Raw genomic sequence first — 21,020 nt, 5'->3', positions numbered from 1 at the left:
ATCTGGAAAAGTCATTGTTTGAAACACCCTTAGGTGTTTGATTCTAAAAGCAGTAGTTACACAGAAATCAGGAACGTTCCCATCTTTACCTTTCAGGGAAGAATTAAGAAACACGGGAATCTTTTTCTTTAACACGCCATCAGACATCCTTTCTAGGATGATGTTTTACAACGTGTACAGGTTACAATACTGCACATGCCTATTTTAGTTTAGTAGCCGGAGTTTTACCATCAGGTCAGCCTGGATGCCAGCAGAAGTAAGATAAAGGCTAAACGTGTTTCTCTTTGACTTCTTACCGCATTGTGCCCTTCCCCGCTCAAGGCTGAGCAGTTCGATGGCAGCCTCCAGAGCCTGCAGAACTGGGTGCCCAGGCAGTTGTGCTGGAAATACCTCTTAGCCCACAGCAGATATCAATCTTAGCCACAGCAGAGGGGTGCTTGTGCCGGGGAGGGCAGTGGGTGGAGGAGGGTGGCATAGAACAGATGCATTTTGTTCTCAAAATCATTCTTGTTTTGATGGTGATGATTTACCAGTGAAAAGCACTGATTTCATTTTCTCTGGGCCCCTAACCACCTCCCTTCCATTTACACCAACAAGTGGGAGGGAGAGCACTGTTGAGGAATCTCTAGGAAACACATCTCCATAGTCAAACCTTTTTTTTTTTTTTTTTTTTTTTTGACTCCCAGACATGAATCTTGGGAGGTACTCCATTTTCTCTGGTGGGGGAGAAAAAAACCCCAACTTTGACTATATGAAGCAAGGAAGCGTCTCTCCTACTTGCCAGATCTCCTCGAACACATCACGTTTACTTCTTTGCTGACCTCTGAGTCAGACCTGAGCGCTAGCATTAATCTGCTTCTCTTCCTGATCCCCCCTCCTCCCCAGGTCAGAATCGTTTCCCTGGCTGTCGCTGTAAGACCCAGTGCAATACCAAGCAGTGTCCCTGCTACCTGGCAGTGCGAGAGTGCGACCCCGACCTGTGCCTCACCTGTGGGGCCTCGGAGCACTGGGACTGCAAGGTGGTTTCCTGCAAAAACTGCAGCATCCAGCGAGGCCTTAAGAAGGTGAGGGCTTTTCTTGGGACTGCGAGCCAGATGGTGGAGGGGGAAAGACTGAGTAGTCCCAAGCAGCTTCTTTCCACCAGTCCCTTAGGGGGTTTCCACATGAAAGGGCTTGCTAATCCTAAAAGACACACATGTACTGAGATGAAAACAAGTTTGCTGTCCCGGTGAGGAGTTAGGCAAGTGACCCCCACCTGGCCAGACTAAGAGGAGCAGAGAGGATGGACACATCACTGACGTTGTCTGTTTGTACTTGACCCGTAGCGGTGAATCCCTAGTGACTCAGGTCCAGGAGGTCCCCAGGCCTAGAGGAGGAGGTGTCATGTTTCCTTTCCCCACCTCCCTTTTCTGTTTTTCCTCTCCCCAGAACAGAATGGCTTAGACCTTTTTCTGTTTTCAGATCCTCTTAACAGTTACTAGTTTCTTCCACCCTGCCCACCCCCTACACACATGCAGGTCCAGGACACACGCCACCCACTCACACATGCCCTGTAGTCTGAGGTTTGACTCCCTCTTCCCCAGCACCTGCTGCTGGCCCCCTCAGATGTGGCCGGATGGGGCACCTTCATTAAGGAGTCTGTGCAAAAGAACGAATTCATTTCTGAATACTGTGGTGAGGTGAGTGCTATCGGTTTGGACCGCATTCCTTTCTGGGGAGATACTGATGAGAAACCCTGATTTTCTGTGGGCCAGACTTCTGTGACTTAGTCTCTAAATAACTCAGCTGAGTTCCCGTGTGGCTTCTTGAGGGATCCCACAGAAGTGTTTGCAATCCTGAGATAAACCACTCTTAAAGTTTTTGCCAACTCAGGCCACGCAAGGGGGTGGGTGGGGAACGCTCTTTAGTCTTAATACTGGGCAGCCTGGAGGGGCTTAGAATACAGTAACTCGAGCTCTGTCTCCTGTCACCCTCATCATGATACTCCGTAAGCACGTGTGTGTGACCGTGCCCCCTCCCAGTCCTTTCTGAGGGCAGGGTACCCCGCCCTGAGCAGACAGCCTTATCCCCCTCCCAGCCTCCCGTTTGTTCCTTATCTATCTTTGCAGCTTATCTCTCAGGATGAGGCTGATCGACGGGGAAAGGTCTATGACAAATACATGTCCAGCTTCCTCTTCAACCTCAACAATGGTATGGAGTCTCTTTCTCTTGGCCCAAGGTGGTCTCAGGCAGGTCTTTCTACCAGATTGCCCTTGCTATAGCCCACGTTCAAATGAGCTGTGATTATCCCAATAGATGCACAGAGGAAGGTGAGGATGTTGAACTTCAAGTCACCATGAGTGACAGGTTACTTGCTTTGGGAGAACCTACATTTCTGGGTTGTGCTTATAATCGGATCACTGAGCACTTGACACCTGAGACATCTTCCTACCTAGTAGATGGGAAGGGGAGATCCGTAATTCCTGCAAAGTGGGGGGGCCCAAAGGGAATGTGCCCACGTGAGGCTGCATTCCTATGCTGCGTGCTGCTGGGTTTCAGTCTCCACTGGCTTATTTCTGTTACTGTTTTAATTGATTTTAAAATCAGGTTCAAGAAGCTGTGGATTTGCCTGACGAGCCCCTGATCTTTCTTTATGTTCTATAGATTTTGTAGTAGATGCCACCCGGAAAGGAAACAAAATTCGATTTGCAAACCATTCAGTGAACCCCAACTGTTATGCCAAAGGTGAGTTCCCAGTGACCTGGGAGGTAGGGTGGATGAGGGATGCTTTATTTACTATGATTTCTATCATGTGCCTTTTTTCATTGCCAACTTATTTTTTGTCCAGAGACAATCGTGTTTAATGTCTGGTGTCATTCTGTGTCTCCGTCTCTCTTTTGTTAATTGGCATTCTCACTGAATACATTATAAACATTTTCCCACAAACAAGAATCTTTTAAAGAGAAGTCTTTCCCCACATCACCAGCCCGAATAACAGATCCAAAAGCAGAGAGGCAGCGGGCTTCATTGACTATTTTTAAACTCCACTCCATTTATGTTTTCACTGGGAATTGGGAGAAAATCAGCCCAGAACCCGCCTATTGTTGGCTTGGAGCTGACTAGCAACCTAGCCTTGGCTTTGCCCTGTTTGCAGTGGTCATGGTGAATGGGGATCATCGCATTGGGATCTTTGCTAAAAGGGCAATTCAAGCTGGTGAAGAGCTCTTCTTTGATTACAGGTGAGGCAGCCGGAAAGGGTCCTTGGGAGGTGGCCCCAGAGGCAGAAGGGTGGCTGTTCGAAGTAATTTGGGGTCATAAGGTGGGCAATACGGATGAAGGAGAGGGTCTCTAGGGTCTCATGGAGGTCAAGTCTTTCTTTTTGTTCCGCTCACGGGTGCCCTGCCCCAGAAGCGGCAGCACCGTAAGCTGCTCTGAGGGATGTGGGGAAGCAAAATGGAGGGGATTCCGTCTGTCGTGTCACAAAAGCCTTGACAGTAATGTCATTCCTCCTCCTGCTCTGGGACAGGTACAGCCAAGCTGATGCCCTCAAGTACGTGGGGATCGAGCGGGAGACTGATGTCCTTTAGCCCTCCTGGCCCCCACGCCGGCGCTTGTTGTAGCAGCATTGTCTTTGCTCTCATGCACACACCACCGCTGCTCGACTTTCCTGCACTACGTGTCTCCCACACCGAGAAACCCCCCACCCACTCCCTGCGCAGCGAGGCCTCTGCTGTGTCCAGTGGGGACAGACTGTCTCAGTGAGAGAGGAGACAGAGGCAGCTAGGGCTGGGCTCCCAGGAGAGAGAGCCGCAGAAGCGGGAGACCGCATCTCGGGCCTCAGAGGAAGAGAGCGCGGGCTAGGGGCGGGTGGCTCAGCGTGGTTTCTTGTCTGCTCCGTAGGTCATGGGCCTCAGCAATCAACCTGGGCAGTTCCTAACAAGCAGTGGCCTGTCATTCTACCTTTCCAAGGCAAGGGTCCTTGTCTAATTGAGTCACCAGCCCGTGTCTCTGGTTGGTCGTAGGACCGGAGAGGACGGGCTAAGTGAAGTTTGGTACCTGGAGCTTACGAGCAGCCTGGGTTAAAGGCAAGCCTGGTGTGTGGCACAGACTGAATTCAGGGGGAAGACGGGTTGCCCTACTACCTCTTCCCTCCTGGCAGCGTTCAAATTGAAGGAGTGTGAGTTCTGAGTGTAGAAATTCAAGTAGAGAATTCGACTAGAGAAGGAAAGCTAAGTGCCGTTCCTCCATGGACAGAGAGTGAGAGCCATCCAGATGACAGCAGTTCAGCTGCTAAGCTTGGGGCCCACCAAGCTTTCAGAAACCTTCTCTGTACTCTGGAGACGGATGGATAAGTTTGCAGATTCCTGAAAGCAGGTGCCAGCGCTGTCGGCTCCTTCCAAAGCTCGGCCTGGGCGCCTGCGGGCAGGTGTTGTGCTGCTACTGAGGACTCCCGGGGGGGGGGTGTGTCGGGCCGGCCGGGCCTGCGCACTCTGGTCCTGGCTATGGAGCTGTCTTCAGGCTTTGCATTCCCTTTAGAGGCTAGGCCCATGGGGCCTCTGTTGCTTATGTCTTCCAGCTAGAGGGGTGAAGGCCTGGACTAGAGAGGTGAGAGGTTGCTAAGGCGATTTACTCTCCTGTCTGTAGCACCTGCTGTTGGAAAGGGTGAGTCGACGGCATGTGTTTGGAGGTGGATGAGGGGCTCCCAAGTTGCACATGTGCAGGGTGGCACCAGGCTCGCAAGTGCACACTGGCAGAGGGTATTTGAAGTGTTGAGAAGCCGGCCAACCTCTTGCGCCAGTACACAGCGCCATTCTCTCTGGGACTCTTGAAGAGCAAAGCACTTTATTTCTTTGAGAAGGTCTGTAGATTGAGGTGGAATTTGAGCTCACGTGTCTGGGATCCCTGCCCAAATCCCATTCCTAAGGGAAGGGGAAGGAGAGGGAGTTGGAAAATTCCCCCCCAGTTCTGTCCCAGCTCCCAGTGGAGGCAGGAGGGGCTTCCTTGACACACAGGAAGTGAATGAGGATGGGGCCAGCTCTAGGAGCCCACCCTGAGTCTGTCCTGGTGTGCTGAGCTGGCAAGGAGTAAGGAGCATTGTGCTGGGTAAAAAGGACAGTGTCAGGGACAGGCTGGCCTGGGGAATATGAGCATAGAGAGCAGGCTTCTCTTTTCTCTAGGGAATCCAGGCCTTTCTTCCTCGGTCAATACTGACCACTCCCTCCCAACGCCACTGGCTGTCCCACGAAGCAAGAAGTGGGGTTCCCTTTGGCCAGACTGTTGCCTAGGGATTTTGGTGGGACATGCACGCGTGCACGCGCACACACACACACACACACTCACATCTCCACGCGCCACACTTGTGGGCACTCATGCACTCAGCACGGAGCACACTCCCAGCCAGTTCCTGATGGGGGCCTCTCTCCACCTGACCAGCTGGCCCCGCCACCAGTCCGAAATCTGCATCTGCTGTGGTTTGTATTCATTGTGTACTGGGGAGGCCCTATAGTTGGATCATGGGCTCTGAAGTGCTCACAAATTATAGGGAAAAACCAGAGACAGATGAAGAAGCAGGAGTTAGGTCTGTTAGAAAATGGGGCTGGCTATGAGGAAACCATGGGGAAAAGTTACAGTCAGTCACTGAGAGGCTAGATTGACCCCTCTTCCCTTGGCGCACAGAACCCCATCCTTCCCGGTCTCAGACCACTAATGGTCCTGTTCCACCAGCATTCCTCTTTTCCCTGCTGTCCCCCACCTTTAATGACGGGTCTCAACCCCTCCCCCCAGACATGGAATGATGGATGGAGCAAGGTGGTGGGGACTGGGTGGGGGAGGCTGGTCTATGTGCGGCTTTATCGCCAGTGAATTTCACGCACTTTAAAGTCCTGTGGCTTGTGACCTCTTATCTGAATAAAGTGGTAGAATCCATTTTGGCAAGTGGCGCCTTGTTTACCGTGGAGCTGGAAGGATCCAGGGACATCAGTACAGCGGCAGCTGAGGTTGAATCATTAGCATTCGCATCCCCTCCTGTCCACTGAGATCTGGGGTCAGGGGCCCGGCAAGGATGGGTGGCAAGAGCCAGTCAGGTCCCCACCCCCAGCAGGCGATGCAAGCATTCTGAGGGCTCCTGGTGGAAACGCCTGAGCCCTCAGGTCAGCTCCCCTAAAGTCATCCGCTTGCTCCCTAGCCACGACGCCAGCGACCACGCACAGACCGGGGGCTCTGCCACTCTGCTTTATTAGAACGGCCCTGGGTCTGCGAGCACAGCTGCAGAGTGGAGGCTGGGTCAGGCTCGGGGAGTGGCCAGCCTGCCTCCCGAGACTTCCAACACGGGAGAAGCAAGAACTATAGACCGTGGCACAGCACAGGACAGGACAGTCGCTCGAGTTTTTTCTTTTATATATAAACTGATAATTAAAAAATTAGAGTAGTATATAGAGTTTCTCTAGAGAGAGACTTTGCAACACAAAATATATATAAAGAACATGACCTCCTGGGCAAACGAAGCAGCATTTCTGAGCGGAGGAAAAAGGGCTCCTCATGCACTGGAGAGGGGGCCAAGCCTTTGGACAGGCACCAAGGCTCTTGCATATCTTGGAAGAGGGAGGACGAATAGAGGGCAGGCTAGTCAGTGCGTCTGCATTATTCTCTCTACGTTGCAAGTTGTTTTTATGGCTTTGGCTAAAGCATGTTAAGCAGTGGAGGTACTAAGGTGCTAACATGGAAGCCTCTCGGTCTCCATAAAAAAACAAAAAAGAGAGGGTTGGGGACAGCAATGAAGCCCTCCCTAACCCCCAGCTGAGTGGAAGCAGGTGGAAGACATTCTGCAGGGCAGGGGGGAGGCTAGGGGATGTGATTTAGCAGCCTCCTCCCCCCATGCCCTGGGCATCCCTGCAATCCCACACATCTGTCCCTGCTGAGATGCAATACTGGAAGGGAAGCAGTTCATCTCTCTTGCAGTCTGTTGTTAATCCCTGGCAGCAGCTGGGACAGAGATGGCAGGGAGGGCCTGTCTCAACCCCATGGAGCTTCTCCTTTGGGGCAGGCAACCAACCGGGGACTGGGGAAACGGGGCTAGGGGGAGGGCACTGGTATAGGCAGTGAGGCTTGGCCACTCTCTTTGGTCCCGTCTGTAGCTCTGCCCACCAAGCGTGGCAGGAGGGGCATCCTCTGGATGAGCAGAACCCGCTAAGAGGAGCCAAATGTCCCTGACAGGGTGGGGAAAGGCAGGCATTGGGGAACTCAGAGGAGATGGACGTGGTCCCTAAAGCCCTTCTCCTGATTCATTCAGACCTGGACTCCTCCAGGATCTGAGGGAGATTCTGGTCCCGGGGGCCCGGGGCTGGGGCTGGGGCTGGGGCTGGGGCTGGGGCTGGGGCTGGGGCAGAAGCCGGTGTAGGGGCTGGGACCTGGGTGGCGCCCGAAGTCGGTAGGGGAGGTTTGCTGCCAGGGTGGTAATCATGGGTGGCCTTGGGCTCATTGGTGTGGTAGGAGCCCTTGTAGCGATGATTTTGCAGATAGAAGAGCACCAACATCCCCACCAGCCCCAGCAGCAGGAAGGCCACCAAAACTGCAAAAGGAAAAAGGAACAATTCAGGGCAGGCCCCGGGGTGGGGTGGGCCTCACATGTATGCAGACACACATGCATGCTTTGGGCCAAAAGAATACATGTGTGACTGGCTGCCGTTCGATCGCGTCAGGCCATTCCCAAGTGTCTGGCGGGTCTGCATCCCTTTTACCCCAGTTTCTCACCTCTCAAGTGTTACTGCACCCTCATTTCCTCATCCCTTAGCCATAGCCCCAGTTTAATATTTCATTTCAATTAAAAGTCTGTAGCATCCTCAAACATTTAAACATCTCCAACTTGGGGGCGCCTGAGCGTCTGGCTTCAGCCTAAGTCATGACCTCAGGGTTTGTGAGTTCAAGTCCTGCATCGGGCTCGCTGCTGTCAACACGGAGCCCGCCTCAGATCCTCTGTCCCCGTCTCTCTCTGCCCCTCCCCCACTCATGCTCGCTTGCTCGCTCTCAAAAATAAATAAACATTGACAAATAAAACTCTCCAACTCAATTCTATACTACCGTCAGCACAGCCTGGCTCAGCCTTGTTCGCACCACCCTGCACCGAGTGCCTTCGCCACCCCTCAGCCCTGGGGATGCGGGACGGGGAGTGCTGACAGAGGGTAGCATTAGGAGGTCAGGGTAGTGATCATGTTACTCACAGCCTAAAAGTATGGCAACCCAGCCCTCATCGTGGTAGTACGGGAAGTCTGTAGAGGAGAGAGCGCCGGTTAGGAGAAGCCCCCACCTGGTAAAGAATCGTTTCCCTTCCCTGCTGCCCCCTCGCTCCCCTCTCTCTTCCACGTGCCCTGGCCATACCTGGGGGCAGATACCAGGGATCCAGCTCAGGTGGCACCTCTGAGAAAAGACGGGGCATGGCTCCGCAGTTAGATTCAGACAGGTCTCCCTGAACTCGGAGGGCCTCTGCCAGCTCAGCGGTCATGGGTCGAGGGGTTCGGAAGTGGGTCTTGAGAGGGGCCACGTTGTTGAATCGAACACCAGACAGGCAGCCCGAGAAGCCTGGTGTGTTGTAGCGCTGGATCTCGGGGTCAATGACTCCCGTCTCTGAGGGAGAGGCCCGCCCAGAAGGAGAGGGGCTGGGACCACCCGTAGTCTGGCCCCTCTCACTCCTCTCGCCGTCCACAGGGTTCCTGTGCCTCGTTATCACCGCCATCCCAGCCCTTCCCAGGTCCCTCGCTCTCTAGGCTCTGGGAACCTCACCCATAACTCCTTACCCCAAACACAATGGCACCCACGGCTCACCCATCACACGCCCTAGATACAAGGCCTTGGGTGAGTCCAGCTGGCTGTCCACCAGCAGTGAGAACTTCTGTTCTGTCAGTGGGAAGTAGTCCACCTGAGGGGAAGGGAGAGGAGAGGAGCTGAGGGAGGGAGAACCAGAGGCCGACAAAGCCAAAACCACACAGGGACTCCTGTTCCACCCACACTGGTGTTGAGTCCTGGCTTAGTTCTGGTTGGACAACCCCTGGACCCACATGAAAGATTTCATATTAAAAACCCAACAGCCTTGTTCTGGGCTGTCTTTGAGGCTACCAGTGGCTTGACTTTGTGGAGTCCCCTTTTCTTTCTGAGCCCATTTACTGATTTATAAAACAGACGTGAGAAGAGCCCTGCCCACCTGAGCCACCACACAGAGTTGTGAGGGTCGCGTGAGGTAGTACCCATGAGAATCCTCACACTGTAGTGTGCTCAACTCATGCTAACTATTTGGCATCTTCCTGGGTGCCACTGCCTCGATCACGAGGTTATGATCTGAGCCAGTCCAACCCCTTGTCCACCTCCCTCCACACGCACCTGGATGAAGAGGTTGCGGTAGACCCGGGTGATGTTGACGCTGTGGGGCTGGCCATCCGTGACCGGCTTCGTGGTCAGCTGGTACACGTAGGGGCTGGTGCCCAGCTGATACCGCAGCTGCAGGGTCCCTGTGGGGTGGGGAGGACAAAAGGGGTCTCCTCTGGGCTCCCACAGCCCCCATCTTTTTTTTTTTAATGTTTGTTTTTGAGAGAGAGAGAGAGACAGAGCATGTGCAGTAGAGGCGCAGAGACAGAGGAAGACACAGAATCAGAAGCAGGCTCCAGGCTCTGAGCTGTCAGCACAGAGCCCGATGCGGGGCTCAAGCCCACGAACCATGAGATCATGACCTGAGCCGAAGTCTGATGCTCAACCCACTGAGCCACCCAGGCGCCCCAGCCCCCATCTTCTGAGAATGCTTGGGTCCTTGTACTAGCAGACCAACAGTCGTGAAAGTGAAGGGCTCCCTGCACGACACCGAGCCGAGGGACAGCTGATGTGAGCTTACCGTCTTCTTTGATGAGCACGGCCATGTAGTCCCGCACAAAGGAGCTGACGTAGAGCAGGACCGCAGGGGCGGAGTCAGTGCTGAAGCTGAAGGACACCTCCTCACCGGTGACGTTGTAGACAGGCCCGCGGTAACCGGGCACCGGCCGGCCAGGCCGGGGGTAGTCGGGCAGACGGTAGCCAGGGCCATGGTAGCCAGGCACGTAGCCAGGGGTGTCATAGCCAGGGATGTAGCCGGGCTCATAGCCTGGTACCGGCCGGCTCAGCATGTGGGAGAACTCCCGGGCCGCCGAGCGCAGTGCTGACTGGAGGTTGTAGCGCATCCAGGTGCCGGGCTCAAAGAAACCTCCAATATCTGAAGGCAGAGGGTTATGAGGTCAGGGATTCAGATATTGTACGCCATCCACACACCCGCCCTGGAACTTGCCCTCGAACCACAGCACACTGTCATAACGTTACTCATCTGTCCCCTTGAGCCTCCATGTCACAGAAAGGGATCTTAAAACCGTGAGAAATGGGAAAGATCATCTAATGCGACCCCGGCATTTTACAGATGGGGAAACCGAGGCATAAGAATGGCCAGTGACTTCCGTAAGGATAAGCCGTCTATGGAGAGCCAAGATTAGAATAGAGGTTTCACGACCCCATCTGCTACGCTCGCCACTACTCACACTTCCTTTTTTTCCCTAAGTTTATCTATTTTTAAGTAATCTCTACACCCAATGTGGGGCTCAAACTCACGACCCCGAGATCAAGAGCTGAATCAAGGCTCCCCACTACTCACACTTCCAAACTGAGACCAAGGGTCTTCTGCTGACCCCTGCGTCTCCCTGCACCACCTGACATCTCACACCGTTAACCTACCTGCACGTGCATCCTCCTAGACCAGCCTTAGGAAGGATGCAGTCTGGGTGTATATGCAGAATATTGCTAGGGTGAATGTCAAGCCTTGCCTTAACCAAGAGCCAGGGTGTAGACATGTTTTAGGAGTGCAGGAAATGGAAAGGAGGGAATCACGCAGCCTGAGGTGACCATGCTGCCAAGGGGTGGGGGGTGGGGGGTAACCTGCGGTAACTTAGTGACGGCGGGAGGGTGGGGAAGTTATTTGCTTGTTGCTGTTAAGTTCTCTCGGCACCAGCTAGCTGCAGCATCCCTTCCTGGCCCCACTTTATGACTTGGAGGCACCCAGGATCTTCAGCTGCCTGATGCCCTAGAGGAGAGCACGTGAACCCAGGGACAACTCTGGTTTTCCCGTTGCTGACTCTGCCATCCTCTGTCCTTCCCTGCCCTCCCCACATCCCGCTGTGGCCTGTGGCTCTCTAGTCTCCCATAAGCAGCCGCACTGACCCTGGTTGCAGTATGGCCCGTCAAAAGCCGTGAGGTCACAGTCACACGTGTAGTAGCTGTAACGCTCCACACAGCGGCCTCCGTGGAAACAGGGGAACCGGGGGTGGGCGCAGTGGCCTGTGCAGTTAGGTGAGGTACCCTCCGAGGCATTGGCACGGCCTTCCAGGTTGAGAGTCACTCCATTCAGACGCATAGCCCTCAGGCAACCCACGAAGGGGCGCCTCTTGAGCTCTGCAGATCCTGGGAAGGGCGGGCAGGTCAAGAAATGGGTGTCGAGCCAGAGACAGGGATAAGTATTGGGGTCTGGAAGGGAGCCAAAGGGAATGAAATAACGGGATAGAATCCATGGCCTAGAGAGGAAAGGTGAGCCTTTGGGTCACTCTGCAGCAGAGGGGATCAGGACCTAAGACTTGGGGCTCCTGGAAATAAGGAGAACGGTTGGGAGGGGGTGGGAAAGGTAAAGGAAGCTTCAGACCCACCTTGGGGCTGCCACTTACCAACATAAAGGGGCTGGTCGTACTCCAGCCAGATGTAGGTCTGCAGGGGCATAGGCCGTAGCACCCAGGGCCGGTGGTCCACGCGGAGCCGGGCCTGCTTCACATTGATCTCCGCCCGGACCAGGTGCCACTCATCGTCGTTGAATTCAAAGTCATCCGAGTGCACAGTCAGGTTCTCATCCCCATTCCCCACATCGAAGGCGAAGACCACATCCCGGGACGCTAGACAATGGCAGGGGGTGGGGAGAAAGGACTCTGAGCTCACAGATCCCTCACCCCAGACCACCTCTCTTCTTTACTCTCTGGAGCCCCTTGAATGTCCCTCCAGTTTGTCTACGGCCCAGGACAAAACCCATAAACTCCTTGAAACCTTACACCCCTGGTCTCTCCCAAATTCGCAGATCCCTGGAGCCAGCTTCCCAGCCCCACTTCTGAGGTTAGAAGGATAGCTAGTCAGGTCTTCCAGAAAGCCCTCAGGAGTCCAGCTGCCTTGTTCACAAGTAAGGGACCTAAAGATGTGAAGGGAGTGCCCAAGTTCACAAAGCCAGCTACCCACAGAGCTGGGTGTAGACCCTCCGGTTATCATCTAAAGCTCTTTCCATGCTGCGTCTCGAGGGGCATCTGCCCTTGTCCCTTCCCCCAGCCTCTGCCTACCCCATAACCCCCCAGAGATCTTCGTCTAGCCCACATCCCTCCTGGTGTCCGCCCGCTCACTGTTGAGTTCCACCCGCACGTAAGGTCGGCGCCACTGGCAGTAAGGGCCCCCCATATTCTCTAGGAAGACTCCTGAGGGAGCCGAGGTCCTGAAGTAGAAGGAGACATCAAGGCTGTGGTTGGCACGGATTGGGGGGAAGCGTAGAGCAGCCCCAGTGTGGAAGGAGATGGTGTTCCAGGAATTTCCTATAAAACCAGAAGGAGGAAGGCCGGGTCAGGGAGGTTGGAGGGTGCAGAAGGGAGTCTTGGGTGCTGTGGGAGAAGGCAGGGCAAACGGGGACAACGAGGGGTGTCCAAGGGGGAAGAAACAGGTATAATGAAAGAGAATAGGGTGCAGGGGAACACCACAGATGGGGGTCAGATCACAGCAAGGACTGAGTATCTGGCAGTATGTTCTAGAGACCTGTTGTGGGTCAGGTGGCCTAAATTTTGGAAACCGGAGAGCCAAGCCTGGGAAAGCACACAAAAGGGGTCTGCCACTCACGATCACCGTAGCAGCGCAGAGGCCTCAGGAAGAACTGGGCCTCAGAATTGGAGCGGTTCGTATCCCCCACCACCACCTGAGTGACGGGCAAATGGTCCACAAAGGTCAGCAGTCCCTTGTCGGTTCTCCTGTGGGGGCAGGACGCAGTGGTTCAGCCCCTGCTGCTCCGCTGCCCCTGGAATCCTGAATGCCCCGTCCCTCCGCCCCTCACCACTGCGGCTGGTCAGCATCGCAGTTACAGTGCAAAGCGGGGTCCACGCAGCTCCGGTCCAGACCGCAGGCACAGCGCTGGATCCCAGGCTGGGAGCCTCCCCAGTAGAAGTGCTGCTCCTCATTTCGGCCAATCCAAAAGCTGTAGGGGTAGCCTCCTGGGGAAGACGTGCAGGCAGTTTCCAGGCCCCATCCCTCCATTAGCCCCTGGCTTCCTCTCTCGCCTTTCCAAGCAGCCTAGATCTTCCTCGCTTGAATGTCCAAGGGCTCTAGCTGAGACTTCCGGTTCCCTCCTCCCAAGCCCTCACGGGTCCCTCCCCCAGCTCTGCACCTCACCCTCCGGGACCCTGGCCCTCACCAGCAGTGTTGAGCAGCCGGGAATTGTAGCAGGAGAATTCGATCCACTGTTCACAGTGCTGGGAAGCATTGGCCAGGGCACTGACTTCCTCCCAGGATGCATTCCAGTACTGGATGGCCCCCAGGAATGGCCGCTCCATGCTAGAACCTGTCACCCGAGTTGTCCACAGCCTGTCATGCCGCACAACTGTCCACGCCCGGTTCTCTGGGGGAGGTGAAGGGACAGAGCTTTGGCTCAAGATGGACATTCTCTACCCATCTCCCTGCCTACCTCCACCACCGCTGCGGCTACTTGGAGCCAATAGATGTGGCCAGCAGCTCCATTCCAGTCCCCTGTCAGCTGGAGACGTGACAGCTGGACGGCTGGAATGGATCAGGAAGCTGGAATTTATCGGCAAGACTAGATTACAAATTCCTGAGCGTCCCCTTTCTCCTCTGCCATCCTTTACCTCTACCACGGTTTAATCTTGCCAGCCCCTGTCCCCCCCTTCAGCCCCCTGGTGCCCCCCCACCCCTGCACAGCCTTATCAGCTGCCCCTTCACCACCCATCAGAGCCACTTACCTCGGATATCACAGTACACTACAAATGGCTTCAGGGGACCACTGCCATCAGGATCAATGGTGAAGTTTCCAGAAGTTTTCCCACTGAGCCGATAAGCCTCACAAGATTCCTTATACAGAGCTGGTAGGTCGTGGGGTAGGCAAAGGGCAGTTGGAGGGTCAGAGGACTAGGAGGGCCAGTCTTAACCGTCTCTAGCAGCCTCTTGGCCTCCTCTGCCCCTGAGTCTCCCCCATCCCCCACTGGGCTTACGTTGGTGGCAGGTCTCCCCCTTGTAGCCTGTCAGTTCACAGTAGCAGATGAAGTCATCCCAGGACTGGTAGCAGCGTCCGTCATGCTCGCACATGTTAGGGCTACACCTAGGGAAGGGGGCCAGCACCAAGGGCAGGCACCTTACTGTGCGTGTCAAAGTGGGGTCTGATCCCTACAAGCTTCACTGCAGGCTCCTGAGAGCACCAGAACCAGCCAGCCGCGCGTAGAAGCCTAAGTGCTGGTGCATTAGTCCTCGGGGCTCAAGAACTCTCCACCCTCTACCCACCCTCCAGCCCCGCCCGAAGAAAACCCTCTAGGGCCAAGAACAGATGCTTCATTTCCATTCTGAGCATGTATCACTTTAGTGGAAGGATTAGGTAAAGGAGAACAAGAGGCTTAGACAAGAGGTCAAGGAGGAATCATCTCCAGGTGGGAGACTGAGGACCTGGGACCAGGAGAAGGGAGATTATTGAGAATGGCTACTCCCATGGGGAGACCACAGAAGGGGGCTTTGGAGGGGTCACCTCTTGTAGGGAGAGGGGCTTCTGGATACCTATCAGTGATGCCACATGTGTCAAAGAGGACCTCAGCATAGTATCCAAGCCGCCGGCCCTCCACCAGAGTCAGGTTGACCAGTTGACCATCCACCTTGAGCAGCTCCATGCAGCCATGGAACGCCGTCTGGTTGGAGTGGCAGCCCGATCGACTGGCTGGTTTGGGACAACCTGGAGCAACCACCCCTGTGAGGCCCTCCCCAGGGGAGACCCCAGAGACCCTCCCCCAGGGAGATGCCAAGGGAAAGCCAGACATGAAGGAAGGAAGGGGCCAACAGACAATGGCAGTGGCCTTCCAGTCCCCAAGGCACCAGGGGGAAAAGAGGAATTTATCCCCAAAATGTTCCATGTAGCCCCATCTGAGGGGACTTTGGTGGGGGCCTTCCCACCCAGAGAAAGGAGTCTGGCCAAGTTGGCTCTCACTTACCCCCAAAGAAGTATGACGTGCCAGTACGGATCAGCAGCGGGTATGAGACCCTGACCTCTGCCCCCTCCACATCATCAATGCTGATGACGGCATGGTTTTCCTGTGCTGCAAAATTCACCTCATGCCAAAAGCCATCATTCAGGCGGTACCCTGGATGGGAGAAGAGGAAGCTCCACACTCTGAGAGAAGTTTCTGGAGTGGGAAGCAGCAATCCCACTCTGTGCCTGTGTGCCCTCCATTATTAACACTTATCACACTGAGTGGGACACTGTTGAATGTCTCTCTTCACTAATCCTGAGCTGATGCAGTCTGCAAAGTTGTAAATGAATAACAAACTCCCGAGCCTCCCCTGGAACTAGACAGGACCAGGACTCTCAGCCTGCCTGCTTCTCCCAGCACCCTTAGCTCCTCAGATCTGACTCCCCTCCCACCATCCACTCCCACCTTTTCCCAGGGCCCAGGGTCCTCCTGCCCTGCTCCCTTCCCTCCCTCACCCCACTCCAAGAAGCAAAGTGCTCAAGTGCAGGCCCCTCCTCTGCCCTTCTCTGGCCTCCCGGAGCCGCCCCCCCCCCCCCACGCTGCCCCTCACCAGCTGCGAACTGAAGCTTCTTTCGGCCGGTCTGCGCAATGGACACGTTGACCTGCCCTTCGCTGAGCATCAGCTCGACGTGGCCCAGCCCGTCCCCCAGGCGGGAGAAAAGTAGCAGCCCCGTAAGATCCCAGGTGCGGAAGCGAAAAGAGACTGCCAAGCGGCCACGACGCGGGAAGCCAGGCACTTGCACGAAGTTGTGAGGCCCTCCGAAGTTGATGGGGTGAGGAACCGGGTCCAGACATCGGAAAGCCACCTTGCCCTGGGGGCGGAAGTAAGGATCCATCAGCACCCCCCCCCCCCCCCCCCCGCCCCAGAGAGAGAGAATGGATGTGACGCCTGCCTCTGCTGGGATTCAATTTTCATGCTGGTCTAAGCACTCCCTCACAGTGTGTGGGGGGAAGAGGGAAGACCTCCCACCTTGACCATTCCCACCCCTCACAAACATATCCAGCTGTGGGGCGGGGGGAATCTCCAACCAAGTCTGCCCTGAGGCTCTCCATTGGCTAACACCCTCTCCAGGGCGACTGCTTCCTTCCCTTTCTTCCAGCTTGGAAAGACAATTTCCTACTGGCTTCCAGGCAGCGACATCAGAATACCGGCTGCAGAGTTGGGGTGTGGGGGCACACCAAAACAGCCCTGGGTTCAAGTTCTGACTCAACCACTGCACAACTCTGTGGTCCCTGGCCAACCCACTCTGGGTCCCTGCTCTTGTTTTTCCTCAAGCATTAATCGAGGATGTGGTTGGACCAGACCACAGCTTTGTAACTGGGGGTTAGGGAGGGGTGACATGTGCACCTCCTGTGAGTCCGTGATACCCCCACTTGAGCATTTGGCAGGGGAGAGAGGGATCCTCCGCTTTTATCTGAGTCTTAAGAGCTCTTCCTGCTCCACCTCTTTGCTTTCCAAACAGCTTTGATGTCCCTTCCTCCCTGATCCCCCAGCGCACTGGCCTCAAAGGTGATCCTCGAATGGCGCCGCACGGCCAGGTCCGCAATGTTGACTCGGTTGAAGATTATGTTTTCTATGCAGCCGCGGAAATTATGACGATAGGCAAGGTTCTTCTGTGCCGCGCCCACTAGACCCCCGATGAACATCTGCGGGGCAGGGTGGGGGTGGTGAGGCTCCCTGGGTATGTGAACGCTCGTGTCCTCCTCCGCCCCACACTTTCCCAGGCTCCAGGCCTGGCTTTATAGAAGACTGGAAATATCCATTTCCCCAGTATCGTATTAAAGCTGGAAGTCTGCTGGGCTTCCCTAGGCTTGGGTTCTAGCCCTGACTCCACCACAAATTGGCTGCATGCCCTTGAGTAAGTCAATTATCCTGTCTGGGATTCTTTATCTGCAGATCCAAACCACAGTCTTTACCAACTCCACAGAGTTAGGCAATCCAATGGGGGCAATTTTCTCATCTTGCCTGATCCCCCAAACCCAGATTTCTAATTCCCATGTCAGCAGTTCTGGGGTTGTGCCCAGGAAATCTGCCTGTTAACAGCAACAAGAGCAACAAAAACCTAGGCCTACGAGCCTCAAGTCTGCCAAGAGCTGCTAGGATATTCAAGAACCAAAAAGCAAGGTCCTACCTGTGGTGGAGAAAAGTACTGTCCGCCACTGACCCACTCAACTGAGCCACTCTGCTCACCTCATTGTCCAGGTTCAGTCTCTCGAAGTCCCCATTGAGCACAAAGCGCTGCACGTAGCCATCCAGAGTGAGATTTGCTTCTCGGCCAAATCGGTCCACACGCACGTAATGCCAGTGTTGATCATTGAGGACACCACCAGCACTCACTGTGGTGTGACCAGGCCTTGGCTGGATAGGGCTGCTGCCTGGGGGGATGGGTGGGAACAGGGTCAGACCTAAAACCTGGAGAACCCCCAGGTGGAGACGCTTAGTCCGCAGGTGGAACAGCAGCAAGGGGCACAGAGGAGAGTTTGCAGAGGGCCCCGGGCAGACAGGGAGGGAGGGAATATAGAGACTGGACTTTAGCCTGAGAGGGAGCCGTGGCCTTTGGCGAGTATGAGACTTAGGGTAAGTCATTTAACTTCTCTGAGCCCCTGTTTTCCAATCAGTAAAACTTGGGGCACGATAGCTGCTTCTCCCTCATCATAGGGATGTTATAAAAGCTAATGAGATACAAAATAACAACTCTTTGCGTTTATATGTGTATGTACATGTAGCATATATAAGGTTTCTACAATGAAGAAACAGACTGGGTAAGTGCCTTGTTCAAGGTCACACCACTTGTAGTGGAGCTGAGGCTGCAACCCAGATCTCCTGACTCGGAGTCCAGCGTTTTTGGCTAGCGCCAAATTCTACACGAAGCAGGCGGGTTGGCCCAAACAGTAAGGCAGGGCCAGGTCACGAGTGGGCGGGGCTTCCGGAGGCGGAGCAGCGAGGGGCGCGGCAGGGGAGCCTCCGGGGTCGCACCCGCGGTGACTGAGCTCACCCAGGCTCATGTGCAGCAGCAAGTGCGCCCCCTGCAGCTCCAGTGTCACGTAGTCGCCCTGGGCGCCCTCCGCGTGCAGCAGGAGCCCGTCCTTCTCCTCCGTCTTGAAGCTGAAGGCGAACACGTCCCAAAGGCTCCGGCTGACCCCTCTCGGGAAGCGGTACGAGATGGCATCGTCGCCGTCAAAATAGAGCACGTCGGACTCTGCGCAAAGGACAGTAGGTGGGCCGAGGACCCGGACAACTCTCCCAGGACCCCCGCCGCGACCTCCGCATCCTTACTGTAAGGGCAGCCGTAGAGGCCGAGCCTCAGGCCGATCTTGCCGCGTGGGTTCCAAGCCAGTGGCACGATGCGGATGTAGCGCGCGGTGAAGTGGTAGTGCAGGTCGTGGCGCACTACAGCCGACTCGTTCACGTTGCCGAAAAAGGTCTGAGGGAGAAGGGGAGAGAAGAGAGCAGGTCACCACCTTCTGCTTCGTTTCTTCACAGCCTCCCAGCCCCCAGGTGCCACACCCAGCCGATCTAGACTTCCAGAAAGCAAACTCTCCTTGATTTCCTCGGCCCTCATGGCTTTAGAAAAACAGGTGCCCTGGTGTAGGATGTCCTCTCGCACCATCCTAGTATTTCCTCAAAGCCCGACTCAGATGTCACCTCCTTCAAGAAGCTCTCCCAGATTTTACCCTAAAGTATGTTAAACCCTGTCATCTGAGAATATCTCGCACACATGGTGAACTCACCGTCCCTATGAACTGAACCCCCCGGGTTGGAAGTCACTGCTCCTCATCTGTGTCCACACCACCCCCTCCTCCACTTCCCCCAAGCCAGTGCCCAGCCCAGGTTGCAGAGTTGAGGAGGTTCTCCAAGTGTGTGCACAGGGGGCCTGGAATACCGCGTTGTGCCCTTGCTGGTAGAATGGCGTCCAGCTGTCCACTCGATCCCCGTAGAGCAGCATGTAACGCGTGACCCAATCCCACGAATTAAATGAGCCCTGAGTGGCCACAGCTCGGATCCGGTGCTTCTTCATTAAGTCGATCTGGAGCCAAGGATTCGGGTCCCCAATTCGGGGAGACCATCCGCTTATGCCTATAGAAGAGGCAAGGGCTTTCACCCCTGGCTCTCCCTTTATCCCTAGCCCTCCAGAGGCCCCCACCACGCCTTGGGGCGGCGCCTCACTCACCGTGCAGCCGGGCAAAGCGAGGCGCAGTGAAGAGCCCGTAGTAGGAGGAGGCGCCCAGGGAGCGTGCGTACAGAGGCCCGACCAGCTCCTCGTCACAGCCGTCTGGGTTGGGGGAACGGACATTTTGATCAGGGCGGCCCCTCCCAGGTCCTTCCAAAGGCTGTGCACGCAGAGCAACTGGAGCTCCTTCTCTGTCCTCCAGCCGCCAGCCCAGCCCTAACTTAAGCCATCTACCCCATGTGGGCTGCAGCAACAGCTGCGCACTCCTTCTGGGGGGTCCACTAAGCCAGACCTTCCCTAGCTCTGTGACTGCCCTGGTACCAGACCAGGCTTAGTCCTCCCTCTCCCAAACCTCAGCATCTTTTAGAACCTGAGTCAGCCCAAGGCACCAATCCAGCCCCAGCTTTATTATCAATCCCACTCATCAGCACCCCCAACCCTCACCAACCCCAAATCCAGGCCTTGGTCCCAACCCTATCCAGTCCTACCAGCAGCGCCAGCTCCATGTCCAACCTTAGTATCAATCAGGGTCACAAAATCCTGCTTGGATCTCAGCCTCAGAAATCCAGCCCCAGCCCCAAACCCGAGCCCCTGGGCCGGCTCCAAGGCCAGCCCCAGCCCCTAACAAAACCTGAGCCCTAGCCGGGTCACCAGTACCACCCTTATCCCCAACCCTCAAACCCAGGCACCAACTTCCGCTTGGATCCCAGTCCCAAATCCCCACCCCGGGTCGACTCGATCCTCGGCTCCTCCGAGCCCAGCACCACCCCGGGAGCGCGCGCCAGCCTCGGAGCTGCATTGCGGAGCGCGGGGGAGAGGCAGGAAAGGATGGGAATGAGCGAGCGCGCGCCGGCCGGGAAGGGACCCGCGACCACCTAGCCGCAATGCGGCTAGACCCGCCCTGCAGGCTTTGGACTCCCCGGCCGAACCCTGCTTGCACCTGCGCCCGGCACTCACAGTAGCCCCAGCCCCGGGTTCCCGAGACCGCGGCAAGCAGGATGCAGAAGAGCCGGAGACACATGGTGCAGGGCTGACGGGTCTCGGCGGCCGCCTCTCAGTGCCCGGCTCCGGCTAGGGCTCCGGTTCCAGCTTGGGCTCCCCACTCTCCTCCTGGGGTTCGCAGCGGATCGCCGTCTCTTCTCCTAACCCACTCCTCGCTCTATCCTCTCTCACCCCCAACCCTTCTCCCTTCTCTCTCTCTGTCGTTCCTGGTTCTCCGCTGTTCTCTCTCTCCTTCCCACCCTCTCTCCTCTCACCTCCCCCCTTCCCCAGCCTCTCTCCCGGCACGCGCCGCTTTCCCGGACCCCGCGCAAGCGCGCGCCTCAGCCCTGCTGCGAAAGGGCGGGGGTAGAGAGCCTCCAGCCGCCGGGAAATACCCTGAATAACCCGAGGCTTACAGGGACTGTGGCCGCAGAGATGGGGGGAGGCAGGCTAGGGCCAGCCGAGAGGTCCTCAAAATTCCAAGAAAACCGGGGTGGGGGGGGGGACCTGGAGGTGAGAAGAGTAAGTAGAAGAATCTAACCTTTTCTGGAGGCAAATTGTTCCCCAAGGACCC

General features: G+C 55.8%; 2 protein-coding genes across 8 annotated transcripts in view; one reads left to right on the top strand and one right to left on the bottom strand.

Annotated features, from left to right (window-relative positions):
• The window catches only part of EZH1 (enhancer of zeste 1 polycomb repressive complex 2 subunit), a 44,297-nt gene extending 38,393 nt beyond the window's left edge, over positions 1–5,904 (top strand). For all 7 annotated transcript variants that reach the window (XM_039256821.1, XM_039256823.1, XM_039256822.1 and 4 more), the window contains 6 exons: positions 886–1,064; positions 1,584–1,679; positions 2,109–2,190; positions 2,644–2,724; positions 3,134–3,218; positions 3,506–5,904. In XM_039256821.1, coding sequence (XP_039112752.1) covers positions 886–1,064; positions 1,584–1,679; positions 2,109–2,190; positions 2,644–2,724; positions 3,134–3,218; positions 3,506–3,566 — 584 coding nt within the window. In that variant the 3' untranslated portion in view covers positions 3,567–5,904. The remainder of the gene's footprint in view (positions 1–885; positions 1,065–1,583; positions 1,680–2,108; positions 2,191–2,643; positions 2,725–3,133; positions 3,219–3,505) is intronic.
• Positions 5,905–6,194: 290 nt separating this feature from the next.
• Positions 6,195–20,508, bottom strand: CNTNAP1 (contactin associated protein 1). Its single transcript, XM_039256819.1, has 24 exons — positions 20,423–20,508; positions 19,466–19,567; positions 19,178–19,371; positions 18,571–18,718; positions 18,290–18,493; positions 17,485–17,669; positions 16,797–16,940; positions 15,844–16,105; positions 15,255–15,404; positions 14,827–14,998; positions 14,274–14,380; positions 14,025–14,144; positions 13,463–13,666; positions 13,106–13,262; positions 12,895–13,022; positions 12,411–12,596; positions 11,697–11,918; positions 11,200–11,439; positions 9,854–10,207; positions 9,349–9,476; positions 8,797–8,890; positions 8,353–8,598; positions 8,196–8,243; positions 6,195–7,546 (listed from the first exon to the last, which is right to left on the bottom strand). Exons 1-24 carry the CDS (start codon positions 20,484–20,486, stop codon positions 7,260–7,262), a joined length of 4,146 nt encoding a protein of 1,381 aa, XP_039112750.1. The 5' UTR covers positions 20,487–20,508; the 3' UTR covers positions 6,195–7,259.
• Positions 20,509–21,020: the final 512 nt, after the last annotated feature.

The sequence above is a fragment of the Hyaena hyaena genome, unplaced genomic scaffold (genome assembly GCF_003009895.1).
Source record: "Hyaena hyaena isolate Hyena2069 unplaced genomic scaffold, ASM300989v1 scaffold_589, whole genome shotgun sequence".
In the NCBI taxonomy this organism is placed as follows: domain Eukaryota; kingdom Metazoa; phylum Chordata; class Mammalia; order Carnivora; family Hyaenidae; genus Hyaena; species Hyaena hyaena.
Note: the sequence above shows the minus strand (reverse complement) of the source record. Positions and strands in the feature narration are given on the sequence as shown.

Excerpts from the sequence above, each read along its gene's own strand:
- CNTNAP1 (XM_039256819.1), bottom strand. The coding sequence starts at position 20,486 with ATGTGTCTCCGGCTCTTCTGCATCCTGCTTGCCGCGGTCTCGGGAACC. Across the intron at positions 15,405-15,843 it reads GAAGCTTCAGTTCGCAGCTG|GGTACCGCCTGAATGATGGC; the intron begins GTGAGGGGCAGC and ends TCTCCCATCCAG. Across the intron at positions 13,023-13,105 it reads GATGCTGACCAGCCGCAGTG|GAGAACCGACAAGGGACTGC; the intron begins GTGAGGGGCGGA and ends CTGCCCCCACAG.